The sequence below is a fragment of the Balaenoptera acutorostrata genome, chromosome 18 (genome assembly GCF_949987535.1).
Source record: "Balaenoptera acutorostrata chromosome 18, mBalAcu1.1, whole genome shotgun sequence".
NCBI lineage: Eukaryota > Metazoa > Chordata > Mammalia > Artiodactyla > Balaenopteridae > Balaenoptera > Balaenoptera acutorostrata.
Genome location: NC_080081.1, coordinates 66,672,037 through 66,687,308, shown reverse-complemented (window position 1 = coordinate 66,687,308; position 15,272 = coordinate 66,672,037). Strand labels below are relative to the sequence as shown.

General features: G+C 39.3%; 1 protein-coding gene across 2 annotated transcripts in view; it reads right to left on the bottom strand.

The window, feature by feature from the left end:
• Positions 1-6,837: 6,837 nt before the first annotated feature.
• The window catches only part of LHFPL6 (LHFPL tetraspan subfamily member 6), a 271,499-nt gene continuing 263,064 nt past the window's right edge, over positions 6,838-15,272 (bottom strand). For both annotated transcript variants that reach the window (XM_007193675.2, XM_057532981.1), the window contains one exon: positions 6,838-7,963. In XM_007193675.2, coding sequence (XP_007193737.1) covers positions 7,845-7,963 — 119 coding nt within the window. In that variant the 3' untranslated portion in view covers positions 6,838-7,844. The remainder of the gene's footprint in view (positions 7,964-15,272) is intronic.

Below are 15,272 nucleotides of genomic sequence, written 5' to 3'. Positions count from 1 at the left end.
TCCGACCTCACAGGAGAAAGCAATGTGGATCACAAAGAAGACAAACTGAAGTAGCAAGGACACTCCCTTTGAGCTTCCATGGAAAACGGTGATCAAGAGTTCTTCCATGGATTATCTTGGGTTATCCTCATAAAACTCTATTAAGAAGGTAAGATTATTATTCAGATTCTGCAAATGGGAAACTAAGGGTAAGAAACTTGCCCAAGTTCACACAAAGAAGACATGATGGAATCAAGATTCAAACTTGGGCACCCTGAGCTGGAAGGTCTTAATCACTGATGTATGCATGAAGCTTTAGCCAAACAATGTAATGTAAATCCATTACTGATAACTAGCCCTAATCCATCCATCTCTTTCTGTTAGCTTTTCCCTTGATCCCAAGGCTTCCTTAAAGACCTGGTGTTTGTCAGTAAAGTGGCTTGGAAACTAACAACTAAAAATTCGCCTCAAGCAAATAATAATTCATTCCAGGTAAGTGCAGAAAAACAGACAGCCCGTATAAATAGTGTCTCCTACTGAAGCTTATTTCTATGTGTGCTACAAGTTAAGCATTCATTTTTTAAAAAAATTATTATGATTGATATTATAGGCTAATATATGCTAATAGAACTGTAACAAAGAGTACTCGTTTTAAGAATTTAAATGCATAGAAAAACTTAAGGGTCACAGTGAAAGATAAAATATGTCAACGGTAGAGCTATCACAGTGTATGACGCATAGTAAGTGATCAGTAAACACTTTTTAAATGAATAAATAATTAAAAGAAAAATACCAGGATATCAAAAGCCCTAAGAAAACATTGTGGGCGAGCCAAACTAAACATCTCAGACAATCCTGTGTATTAATAGGAGACAGTATAATTTTCAAAATATGACGAGCAACAGTTCCTCCCCATATCCCAGAGAAATGGCAATTGTGAAAATTGTCAAGAAAAAAAATAGAAGGAAAGTTTCCAGATCCAATTGCTGGTGGAAGTAATTTAGCCTCAGCATTGCCATAGATGGCCTCAGAGCATGACATTCTCTCCCTGCTCTCGTTCACGTTAAAAAGCTTCTCATTTTTCATCACTGCCATTTATTTTCAGATCTGAACGTTTACTTTAATGATCACTTGAGTGCACAAAACTAGAATAGAGAATATTGTCCTTTTTCCACAACAGGTGAACTCCTCCAGGGAAAAATCAATTATTTTCTCACTGACCCCCACTGGTAGGTGTTAGTGCAGTGACCCAGATCGTGGCAACCTCTTGCTCTGCTCTGGGGAATTAGTCCAATTCTGTTCCCTCAAAAATTGCTCTTGAGGTGACAGGCAGTTTCTTCTTGATCCTGTGGGCTTGCTGGAAGCTGGTATAACAATCCAGTGGTCTCATTTCCATGAAGGCTCTCTGGGGAGACCCTCTCCACGTTATGACAGAAAGTCTGAATCAAAGAGGGGTACCTGCACATTTGATGTTCTGACAAATTCACTCTATCCCCAAGGGCTGAAAAAAGGGTTTTTTTAAAATCAATTAATTTTTTGGTTGAAGTACAGTTGATTTACAATATTGTGTTGGTTTCAGGTGTACAGCATAGCGATTCAGTTATACACATATATATATTCTTTTTCAGATCCTTTTCCCTTATATGTTATTACAAAATATTGAGTATAGTTCCCTGTGCTATACAGTAGGTTTTGTCGATTATCTATTTTATACTGGGTTGGCCAAAAAGTTTGTTCGGGTTTTTCCGTAAGATATTATGGAAAAACCCGAACGAACTTTTTGGCCAACCCAATATACAGTAGTGTGTATATGTTAATCCCAACTTCCGAATTTATCCCTCCTCCCACCTGCAAAAACAGTTTTTGTAAAGAGCACTTTGGTATTAACAAAAATGCTGAATGAATTGTCTTCTACCTTCCCTTCACAGCTAGCCTTCTTCTTGTTTTTGTAACTTTGTAATAAGGCATGAATGATACACAAAAACCTGACCATGTTTAATGTATATAATTTGATGAGTTTGGACATATGTACACATCCATGATACCATCACCACAATCAAGGTAATAAACATATCCATCACCTTCAAATGCTTCCTTATGTCTCTTTTTTTGCGTGTGCTAAAAAGACTCAACATGAGATCTACTATATGAACAAAATGTTATTATCTTTTTTAATAAATTTACTTATTCATTTATTTTTGGCTGCACTCGGTCTTCGTTGCTGTGCGTGGGCTTTCTCTAGTTGTGGTGAACGGGGGCTACTCTTCGTTGCGGTGCGCAGGCTTCTCATTGCGGTGGCTTCTCTTGTTGCAGAGTACGGGCTCTAGGCGCGAGGGCTTCAGTAGTTGTGGCACGCAGGCTCAGTAGTTGTGGCTCACGGGCTCAGTAGTTGTGGCACATGGGATTAGCTGCTCTGCAGATGTGGGATCTTCCTGGACCAGGGCTCAAACCCGTGTCCCCTGCACTGGCAGGTGGATTCTTAACCACTGTGCCACCAGGGAAGTCCCTGAATAAAATTTTAAGTGCACAGTACCTTATTGTTAACTGCAGGCACCGTGTTGTAGAGCAGGTCTCCAGAGCTGACTCATCTTGTATAGCTGTGACTTTATACCCATTGAACAGAAATTCCCCATTTTCTACCCACACCCACAGCTAGGTTTCTTGAAAGAGCATAATTTTCTTCTTCTTTATCTCTTATTCAGTCTTCTACACCTAACAATTTAAGTTCCACCCCACCACTCTACTACAACTGCTCTTTTCTGTGGTCATTATTAAACTTCTCATTATTAAGTCAAATAAATATGCCTTGGCTCCCCCAAAGTGTTTGCCCTAAACACTATTGAGAACTCCTCCTTCCCTCTTGAAATTCTCTTCTCTTTCACGGGTATCTGTAACAGTATCTTCTTTTGAATTTTCTCCTACCTCTGACTGCTCCTTCAACAGGGACCCTGATTTCAGTGTTCTTATCCTTTCAGTGATGATGTTCCCTAAGGTTTCTTCTGCATCCATTTCTTATTAATGCCCAAATACTCACTGATATTGTCCAAATCTATTATCTACAGACCCAAAATTTCTCCTGAGCCGGAAGCCTTAATTTTCAGCTACCCACAAGGCATCTCCACCTGGATATCTCACAGGCATCTCACACGCAAGTCTTTCTTATTTTCATGTTCCTTCATATCCCGTCTGTGTGTGTGGCACTCCCATCCACCCAACTGCCCCCGCTAGAGACCTGTACCACCTCTCCTCCCATCCTTCCCACTCTCTATATCCCAAGGATCTGATTCTATCCCCCTGTCCTTTCTAATCTGCCCCATCCTCTCCACCTCCACTAACTTTGCCTACCTAGGTTGGGGCCCTAACGCTTCTCGCCTGGATGGCATTACCCTATTTGTTTGTCTCCTTTTCCCAGGCACTTAGACCACTGTAGGTGTTCAACAGCTCTTTGTTGGTGGGATGAATACATTGTGACAATTCCTCTCCCACCTCTGCCCCTCATTGACTCACTATGCTTGCTCCAGGCATCTTTCTAAAACACATAGGTAGTCATGCTGCATCTCCCCCTATGCCAAATCCTTCCACTGCCTCCAGGATCAATTTTGATCCACTTAGCATGGCACACAAAGCACTTCTTGCCCTTTTCGTGCCTCATCTCCTACCATCCCCCAATGCACACTCAGTGCAGCCCTGTGAGATAACCCACAGCACCAGTACTCTTTAAGAACCTTCCCCCACCCCGTCTTTTTTTTAAAAAATTATTTATTTATTTATTTTTGGCTGTGTTGGGTCTTCGTTTCTGTGCGAGGGCTTTCTCCAGTTGCGGCGAGCGGGGGCCACTCCTCATCGCGGTGCGCGGGCCTCTCACTATCGCGGCCTCTCTTGTTGCGGGGCACAGGCTCCAAATGCGCAGGCTCAGTAGTTGCGGGTCACGGGCCTAGTTGCTCCGCGGCATGTGGGATCCTTCCAGACCAGGGCTCAAACCCGTGTCCTCTGCATTGGCAGGCAGACTCTCAACCACTGCGCCACCAGGGAAGCCCCCCCGTCTCTTTTTATTAAAGTACAATTAACATACAATAAGCATACAATGAAGTGCATGTATCGATCGATTCTGGCAAGTGTATACATCCATGTAACTACCACCCTCATCAATATACAGAACATTCCTATCATCTCAGGAAGTTCCCTATGTCCTCACCAGTTAATCACCTCAAATAAATCAGTCCTGATATCTGTCACCATATATTAGTTTTGCCTCTGTGTCTGGCTTCTTTTGTTCAGCATAATGTCTGTGAGATTCGTCGATGTTGTCATGTATACTAGAAATTCATTCTTTTTCATTGACAAGTAGTATTCCACTGTTTAAATATATCATAATTTCTCTATGTATTGGTGGACATTTGAGTTGTTCTCAGTGTCAGATTATTATGAACTCCAAACATTTTAATGCCATTTTTTGTGGACATTTTTTTTTTTTTGCATGAATACCTAGAAGAGGAATTCCTATGGTTAACTTAAGAAAAACTGCCTAATTGTTTCCAACCACACATCTCCATACTTGGCAACATTTGGTGTTGTAATTTCTTTTTTTTATTTTAGTCATTCTAATGTATGTTACGTGGTGTTTCACTGTGCCTCTGAGTCTCATATTCTTCTTGACTATTGATGTTGAGCACCTTTTCAATGTGATTATTGGCATTTGTGTATCTTCTTTTGTAAAATATTCCATTTATTTTAACCATTCAAAAAATTGAGTTGTTTGTCTTTTTATTATTTCTTTGAAAGAGTTATTCGGAATATAAGTTCTTTGCCAGATATGTAACTTTTCGAGGCTTTGGCTTACCTTTTTGTTTTCTTAACGATGTCTCTGAAGTGCAGAAAATCATCATTTATCATCTTTCTTTTTCTTATGCCCTTTAAATTTATCTTTAATAAATAAATTAAGGTAAAGGATTCCAGTTTACCTGGGAGAAACTTCCTCCTTATCTTTGAGAGTCAATTGACATAATGGGACATGTAATCACTGATGTTCTTCTTCGTTTTCCCCCATAAGCTTAGGAGCAACTTGAGAGCAGGGGTTGTACTTTATGGAGTGCTTTACATATAGTAGTAGAATGCCTAGCAAGTAGCAGAAGCTCAAGAACTATTTGTTACCCAAATACACAAATAAATATGTTGAAAATTGGAAGAGTCAATTCAATTTCATCAATTAACTTCTTTATGTAACATCTTCTCTTCCTAAAAACAAGGAAAACTCCCCACTTACCTCAAAAGCATGTACAAGCAATGAAAGCTTTACGAGGTTGTGAATGGAGCTTTTTTGGTGCCTTACGTGTACATCAGTAAGCAGCCTGTGAATATATACTTTTCATAGATTTTATATTACTGTTATTATTATTTCATGAATCCTGATTTTCACTTGAAAAGCTGTATATGTAATTCTTTATTTTTTAGTATAATTCTTAATACATCAATGCTCCTCATCAAATGCTGGGACATCTTGAACCAAAGAAAAATATGACTAGTCAGAATAGAGATACAAGGGTTTGCCAGTTGACTTGATCATGTCAGAGTGATCAGCTTTTTATCCTAGTGAGGTTCACTAATGTCTAAAACCCTAAGGATTACATAAAAATGACAATGTTATCATTAAATCTGTCCAAGAAATGAGACCTTAATGAATTCCATTGAGAACTCCAACTTGATAATGAGAGCTAAGAAGTCATAACACTATTCTGACAGGAAGGTACAGTTAAAGAAATTTGAAAAGCACCAGCAATACATGAAAATGATGGGCTAATTGAGGAAGCAAAGTGCAATCTTCTCCTCCCGGCAGGAAGCCACAGAGTGGAGAAGCCCCTGCTCAGTGGACAAAGAGATACAATCAAACGGCATTCAGCGCATGAAGAATTAAGCATCTGAGAGCAGAGTGACTTTTTCCATAGCAACAAAGCCTCAGAAAGCCCAGAATGTTATTGGCCAGAGTCTTGTATTGTTCTTCCAGGGCTACATCAATCCTCACCCTGGATGATTAAAAGTGCCAGAAGCAAGTGTGATATTCGGATATTCAAGTTAAATGATAAATGTGCATAGAATGAATAGAAAATATAGTTACATGTGTAAATAGCCAGAATGTTCAATTTCCAAATATGAAAAGTATATAGTTTAGAAACTAATTGAAATGGAAGTTTTAAGGATTTGATGCTTACTCAGCATCACCTAATAAAAGAATGTATCCCTTATCCAATCTTTGCTTTTGAAAGAGTTGGTTCTGTTAGGGGGTTGTGAAAGGGTCCAAATCTTTCTCTCTAGTCAAGGCTTTATGCTGGTAACAGGAGTGTGAAAGAATCTTTCTCAATGGCAAGATCCCTGAAAGAACAGAGGTATGAAACTGCCCCTGGCACAGAAGCACCGAAGAAATGCAGCGCCTTGTAGAAAGTGGAGAAGCAGCACGTCACTGTCAGCTTGTGACCACTCTGTCATCACCCATGGAGACTGAATCGTGACCTGGTTTTCGTTGCCTTCAACCACTTCTAAATATTGTCCATATTCTCAAACTTCATCCAAAATAGACTTGAAATTCTTCTCTCGTAAGGATTGGATCATGACTGAAGTGCAATGAACAGGCAGTTAGAATTCTGGTTGCAAAGAATTTAAGTTGAAAGTCGGAATTATGTCTTACTCACCTGTAATAACTTGTGTGCCGAGAGTAACTCCTGGTTGGATGACTAGTGGGTGAATGAATAGGAGGCCTAAAAATGAAATGGAAAATTTACGGGACAGTTGGAGTTGAAAGACTACATTTAGGAAATTAAAGAAGCAAACCCCATAACTGAATTAACACTCTATGACACACTGAGCTACTGATCAAAGAGAGAATTTATTCACAGAGCTTTTCAAATACAAACAAAATAGCACGTTTTTATTTTTTACAAAATGAATATTGGAATAAATGTGGTACAGCACAGTACAATAATGGACGAAAGAAAACAAGATCTAGTGACTGGAAAATGTCTCTCATTACTCTCACATCTTCAACTGAATTCTCTCCTACAGTGGACAGAAAGTTGCCCCTTTACTTCATAAGAATACCATAGCAGAAGCTACTCAGAGAAATATTGCATATTTTTTGAATAATATTGAAATACAAAGGCTTAATTCTAAAGATCTGCATAAACACTGAAAACATGTTGAGGGCATAAAGAGTTTATGCAGAGTATACAAAATACTGATAGAGTGGCTTATTGGTCCATTTATTAGGTTTAATGTATACTTTATAAAGTGATAATACTGTATTTTAAATGCGTATTAAAAAGAAAACAGAGGAGTAATGCACTGCTAAACCTCTCATACAGACTGTGCAACAATTTAAATGTCTGTGTATGGGCATGTGTGTGGATGCGTACGTCTGTAGGTGCTCGTGTGCTTTCAGAAGTGCCATGACTTACCGGGAACGTCTGTGCGTTACCCTGCTTCCCAACCTAATACTGTTTCTACTAGCCCTTTTGATTCTCTGAGTCATCATCCTTAAAAAAAAAAAAAAAAAACCTTGTTTGCATATATAGATTTGTTTTGTGTATGTGTGTGTTCTACATCAACAATACTCTGTGGAATAGAAACACCCAACACCCTGCAATATTTTTAGCCTTTGGTCCATTTTTCTCTATCATTCCATGCTCTACATTTCTTTCACAAATCTTGCACAACCCTTCCACGTGGTATAATGTTTTAAATTCCATTGGGTTTCATTTCATTAGTGTTGTATGGTTTAGAACCACTATTCCACCTTTTGAGACTAGCTGGATGCTTCAGTCCCTCCCAGCCCCTTCAGCCCATCTTCTCCTCTGTTTGCTCCTGGTGGCTCCATCTCAGTACGGGTACTGTTTCTGCTTCTTGCCTGAGAAGCAAGCCAGCCATGTGCATAGCAGCATGGCGGTGGCAGCACCTGCTCCCGTGCAGTAGTAGGCCCAACCGATTTCACACTTACCTAGGGACACAAGAGAAGGAGAGAAAGCAGGCACAGATCAGGATGAGTTTACAGGAGGTTCTGGTATTTCTCCCAGGGTGTGTGTTCCTGGTGTACCAAAGTGAAACTGAAATACTCGTTAGAAATGTGACACTCACTCAAATGGAATGATAACAAGGGCTGAAACTTATCCCATGATGGAAGAAAGCCGGAATAGTTGTGTGCATTTCAGAAGGACCTCAAGGCCTATGTCTCCTGCTAGCTAGTGACAGAAACCTTTTCTCCCCAACTGCAATGCTCACTCCCGTGGCTGAAGAAAAGGAGGAATAACAGCAATCAGGATAGGAGAGATGAAGGTATTAGTTCTGATTTAAATCACCCAAACTCATATGCATAATGAGGTACCTTAAAAAAAAATTCAAAATATAGGTAAGTCCTAAATATAGATACAGTTTCTGCAAAAGGGCCACTCTAAGGAGGAGATCCCTTTGAAGAATAATGCTAAAGTGAAAGAATCTACAAAAAAACTCCTGGAACTACTAAGTGACAACAGAAATGTTGCAGGATACAAGGGTAATATATAAAATTCAATTGCTTCCTATATACCAGTAATGAACAAGTGGAATTTGAAATTAAAAACACAATACTATTTATATTAGCATCCCACAAAATGAAATAAGTAAAAATCTGACAAAATAGTACACGGTCTTTATGAGGAAAACTATAAAACTGATGAATGAAATCAAAGAACTAAATAAATGAAGAGATATTCTATGTTCATGGATAGGAAGGCTCAATATTGTCAAGATGTCAGTTCCTTCCAATGTGATCTACAGATTCAATGTAATTCTAATCAAAATTCCAGAAAGTTATTTTGTGGATATCAGCAAACTTATTCTAAAGTTTATATGGAGAAACAAAAGACCCAGAATAACCAACACAATAAATATTGAAGGAGAAGAACAAAGTTAGAGGACTGACACTACCTGAATTCAGGACTTACTATAAATCTCCAGTAGTCAAGACAGTGTGATATTGGTGAAAAAATAGACAAATAGACTAATGCAACAGAATAGAGAGCCCAGAAGTAGACCCACATAAATATAGTTAACTGATCTTTAACAAAGGAACAAAGGCAGTACAATGAAGCAAAGACAGTATTTTCAATAAATGGTGCTGGAACAACTGGACATCCACATGCAAAAAAAGGAAATTGGACACAGACCTTACACCTTTCACAAAAATCAACTAAAAATGGAGCACAGGCTGAAATGCAAAACGTACAACTATGAAAATCCTAGAAGATAACATAAGAGAAAATCTAGATGACCTTGGGTATGGTAATGACTCTAGATATAACACAACCCATGAAAGAACTAACTGATAAGCTGAACTTTATTAAAATTAAAAAAAACTTCTGCTCTGTGACAGACAGTGTCAAGAGAATGAAAAAACAAACTGCAGACTGAGAGAAAAATGTGCAAAAGACACATCTGATAAAGGACTGTTATCCAAAATATACAAACACTTAAAACTCAACAATAAGAAAACAAACCTGATTAAAAAATGGGCCAAACAGCTCAGACCACAGACACCTTACCAAAGAAGATATACAGATGACAGATAAGCATATGAAAAGACACTCCACATCATGTCATCAGGGAAATGCAAATTAAAATGACAATGATATGCCACTACATACCTATTAGAATGGCCAAAATCTGGAACACAGACACCACCAAACGTTGGCGAGGATGTGGAGAAACAGGAACTCTCATACATTGGTGGTAAGAATGTGAAATGTTACAACCATTTTAGAAGACAGTATGGTGGTTTCTTAGAAAACTAAACATACTCTTACCATACAATCCAGCAGTTGCATTCCTTGGTGTTTACCTAAAGGAGCTGAAAACCTGTGTCCACACAAACATCTGCACCTGGATATTTATAGCAGCTTTATCCATAATTGCCAAAACTTTGAAGCAATGGAGGTGCCTTTCAGAGTCAGGACTCAAATCTGGGTTCCAGGTTCTAAGAATAAGAAGTCACTGACCCAAAATATCCTACTTGAATTAGTGGAATAGGTTTCTGCATTCATTAATCCTTTTTTTTAAAACGACATTCAAGTTATTCTTTTTGCATGTACAGTAAGGAAGTCCTCTATATCTCTCATTCAACATTGTCTTTCCTGCCCTAATTGAATCCCCTTTTTAGTCAGTCTTAAGAAAATCAGAAATCAGACAATGCTCCAACAACAACCATTTTCTCCCTTTTCTTTTGTTTTTGTTTATCCATTACATTAGCTAAAACACATACAACCAGATGCTTGGATTTCACAGTCATTGAACATATAAACCATAGTTTGAAAACCATATCTTTTTTTTACAGGTCAGTCATTTTTACCTTGTTCATTAATAACTTCTCCATTGAAAACTACAAAGACTGTTAGGTGTAGCATGCAGTTTGACTTCCTATCTTCACTGAAGTCTACTGAAGCGGTAGTTAGCATGTGCCCCATTTACAGATAAGAAGGTGAGGTGAGGCAAAGCTTGAGTCATTGGCTTGTAGTCGCCATAAGCCAATAGTAACAAAATTAGACCAAGAGCCTCCACATCTTAAAAGTACTCTAGGGCACTACCTATGTACTAGACAATAGGATATGTTCAGCCTTCAACTTAGATTTCTCCCTCTCCATATCCAATAATAAATAATAACAATTAAGAAACAGCAAACACAGATTGATTACTATTTGCTCTGAATTGTAGAAGAGCTTTTGTGGAGTAAATATTAATACATTTAATCCTCATAAGAACACGATGTGGTAGGTACCTGAGTATCATCCCCACCATTCGCATGGGGACACTAAGGCCAAGGAAAGTTCAGTAACCTGCCCAAGGACTCACCTGTATAGCAAGTGGCGAGTCCTTTGCGTCTCTCTCCACAATTTATTCTGTGTGCCTCCACTCCTCAAGTGCCTACAGCAACCCCCGGAAGTCTTACCTGCTGTCATTGCTTTCCTGTCTCCCTGCTTTTATTTATGGTATCATCAACAGCAAAGAGGGTAGCTATCTTTTCAAAAATCAATCATGTTAAGTCGCTCTCTTACTTAGAATCCTTTAATGATTTCTCAAACATGCAATCTCCTTCCAAAGGCCTGTGAGCCCCTGAATGAGCTGGCATCTGCCTACTTCTCAGACCTCATGACCACCTTCCCTCTTGTCTTCTTTCTGGCCATACTGGCTGTCTTCTCTGGACCACATCAGGCTTGTTGGTGGCTCCAGTGCTTCTCACTCATTATTCCTTCCACCCCAAAAATTCTACTTCCAGATCATTAGAGAGCTGGAGCTTTCTCAGATGGAATCTACCTGCCCCCCTCAACTTGTCTCATCAAAGTCACTCTATTCCTTCACCTCACTTTATTGCCTTTGTAGCACTTGCCATGGTTTGTAAATATTGTGTGTGCATGTGTTTAACTTCAGTCTATCCCACTAGGATGAAAGTTTCAATTTGGGGAGACCTTTGTATATTTTGTTCCCTACTGTACCCCTACAACAGTGCCTGGCTCACAGTAGGCACTCAGTAAATAAATGCTGAATGAAAGACAAGGTAAAAGAAAGAGAGAAAGAAAGGAAACAAAGTAGGCAGACAGCTAGTCTTTCAAAAATAAAGTATGGGATTTTAAGAGTAACTCCAGTCTTATTTGACACAGAACTTCTGGAGAGAAGTTCCCAAACCAACTGTGCATTTATAGCTTTGTACAGAGTGTGTTCAATTTAAAAGGACAATAGATCCTGAAAGAGCACATCTCCACCCCAGGCTGGGTCTCACTGGCACAACGACCTCCATTAATACTGACAGATAGAATCAGTCTTTTCAAGGGTAACAGAGTCTCCTTCATGGACCAGATTTTCTGATAACCATAGGCTAATGTGGCTGTGAGTCTTGGGAATAATCTCCATTTTGAATTATTCTTTAGCTGGACTAAACAAATCTAGGAGGGAGAATTAATAGGTAGCTAAGAGATGGCAGGTGGTTTAGAACCAAAAAGTCAGCAAAATCTGTGGTCAGTTCATTCAGTACAAGGCTCATAACACAGAACACAATCAGTTGTTCATTAATAACAAGGTATTGATCTTCCATGACCTAACATGAAAAGTGGAGTACATAATTCTTTATTAATTATTGGACACTCACTCAAGAAAAAGTAGTTGGTGAGGCTATTTAAGAATAGTGTATGTAACAGTAGCCACGTGTGTTAAATAAAGATTAAAAAAAAAAAAACTACTAAAGCATTGACTATCAGAGAACCCAGGAAAGACAGTATAACTTTTTCTCTCCTCTAGAAAAGTCAATAAAATAGCGTAAGTTTAAATCTTAGGGGCTCTGAACTGGCAGGGTTGCTGTAGCAGATGGTGTAGATGCTCCACCCAATTCCTTTGGATCCCTTTGCTGGTTCTGGGCTCTCATCCATCAGTTACTGATTGCACTTTGTTCCTAACAGCTTATACTTGCAACCCTCTTCAGAGGACCCGTGAGTTGGGGGGCCACTTTACTCCAACTCTCAGAAAGTTGAAGTACCCCTGGCGGGACCGGTAGCCAATGACGGGCTGGTGCAGGAGTCTGAAAGCCCTCCTTCTTGCCTCCAGGTAGGACAAACTCTGCTGTGGCATGAATGTTCCAGAGCTCGTAGGAGTCCAGACTGAGGCTGGGACCTCACCTGAAACTGCACCCTTGCTTCGCGTCTACGCTTTCACTATCTTGCTTTCCCTCTTCCTACTGGCTTCTCCTCGGCTCATTTCCTTGATCCCTTGGACAGGAATCCTCATCTCAGGGTCTTGGCTCTGGGGAACCCGATTTCAGAGAAGAGCAAATGAACACAGTCTTTGTTGTTTTTCTTTAACACGATAAGGGTCTGTGAAGTTTCTTCAGTTGTTAGAGACTCAACCCACCCACCTACCCACCCAAGCCCTGCCATCCCCTGAAAGACCCAGAGCCAGGACAGAGCCTTCAGCCCGTCCTCCCTATGCTACCAGCTTCCCGGGGCCAATCCAACTCCTTGCCTTGATACGTGTGTATGTGTCATTTCTAATAACTGTTATGTTTCTGGAGCCTTTCTTGTTTGTGTCATAAAACATGCAGTCAACTCAGCAGACCAACTATCCATCACATGAAAATGGAAAGGTAGGACACCAAATAAAGGTACTTAAAGGTAGAAAATGTTTGAGGATGTTACACAATCTTGCTGCTAATTACACACACGTGCTAGTTTATGTGTGTGATTTATACATTTTGTGGTTTAAATTTAGCAACTGGCTAAGATCCAAAATGAGCAACTAATGATCAGTGTGATTTAAAAGAAAATTATTCCTCTATTTCAGATATGAAGATTTTGGTTTGCTAAGTAATTGATAAAGTAAATCATTATTAAATCAATAAGGATTTATTCTGGTATTTTGGATTATATAGAAATATGGCCACCCCATCAATCTAACTTCAAAAAAATATACAAAAGCATACACCACACACACACGTATCTTCTGAGAAACAAAAAATGGTCAAGATCAGTGTAGTAAGATCAAGATGTGTCAATAAAATTTAGGCAAATCTAAAGAAACACTAAGTCATCCATCCCCTAATTCTTGATTCCCTTCTTCCCACCCTCTCTCTCTCCTTCAATTCTTTCATAAATTCAACAAATTAAAAAAAATTTTATTGGAGTATAGTTGACTTACAATGTTGTGTTAGTTTCAGGTGTACAGCAAAGTGAATCAGTTGTACATATATCCACTCTTTTTTTTTTTTTTTTTTTAGGATTCTTTTCCCATGTAGGCCATTACAGAGCACTGAGTAGAGTTCCCTGTGCCCTACAGCAGATTATTATTAGTTATCTATTTTATATACAGTAGTGTGTATATGTCAGTCCCAATCTCCCACAACAAATATTTTTTAACCGCCCACTCCAACTAGGAATCACTGGATGCTAGGGATGTACTTTGGAAAAAGATAAATACAGCCCCTGCCATCAAGGAGCCATCGTCTAGTCAAGGGCGCATTAAACAATAATTACTTAGATATTTATATAATGATAATTGTGATATGTGCCTTGAAGAAAAAACATCCAGGATGCTAAGACAGCAAATCACAAGGACTTTCATACAGTGAGGTCCGTGAAGGAGAGCCTTAAATTAGAAGTGAAATTTAAGCTGAGACCTGGCAGATGAGCAGGGGCTAGCCAAGCCTGAACGTGGGAGGCCAGGGAAGAGTGTATTTGCACCAGGGGGATGGGAAATGTAATGGAGAAACGTAAGCAGATTTGGGTCTCGTTAAAGTATCGTTCAAATAAGAGATGGATGCCACTGTGCATGTAAGCAAGAGATGGGGTTGGGTGTGACCACCTCCAGAGTTTGAGAGCTGGAAGCCTGAAGACTTCCTCTTCAAATGTTCATCTACACTGGTGTATAGACATGTGAGATAGTCAACACCCATCGGTAAGTCTTGAGCACCTACTCTTTGCGTTGCAATGTTACAGGAGACCAACGAGGGAACAAGACAGATAGCATCTCTGGTTTTACAAAGCTTATGTTCTAGTAAGGCCGATTCTTGAGTATCACTCACATCAGCTGCATTATTTTGAAACCATTCCTTGTATATTTTACACACGTCTGTTAGAAATTCAGTTAACAAAATTAACTAGATATAAAAGGGAATTTTTTTCATGAAACTATAAATGTAAATGTACCTCGAATTTCTTCAAAGGAGAAGAAAGATTTTTCTTCCTCCTGAGCATGATTCCTTCCATTGTTAAAACCCACAAGCTCAATTATGAGAAATTAGCACTGTGTTTTACAGTAATAGGAGAAAAAGTCTTTCTGAGTACATTAGGCTATTAGGAAAGAGCAGATATTTAAGTTAATATGTTTTAAACCTTACTGTAGTCCATGAGTAGTAACGGAACCAAAGGAAACCAGGAAATACGGGACCATTCTTCCCTGGCCTCTCATTTCTCCTGTCGTGGCAAAAAATCCTTGTTATTTTAAGGCAAACTGAAAGCATTTTGCTAGAGGGCAAGTTTTGTCTGTGATCCTTTCAGGAAATTAGAGAAGCAAATCTGCTAAACTTTCTCTTTTGCTGTCTGTAATGCTCCATGAAACAGGACTCCAAGCACACGGGGTTGGCAAACTGCTGCTTTCAACGACAGGGAATGCCACTCTTGACAGATAAAATAGAGGTTACTGGGACAGAAAGCAGCAAACCACAGCCACCTGCAAAATCAATGGGAAAAGGTTCTGTGGCTGCATTCCAGGGCAGCCCCAGGGAGAAGATGGGTGGG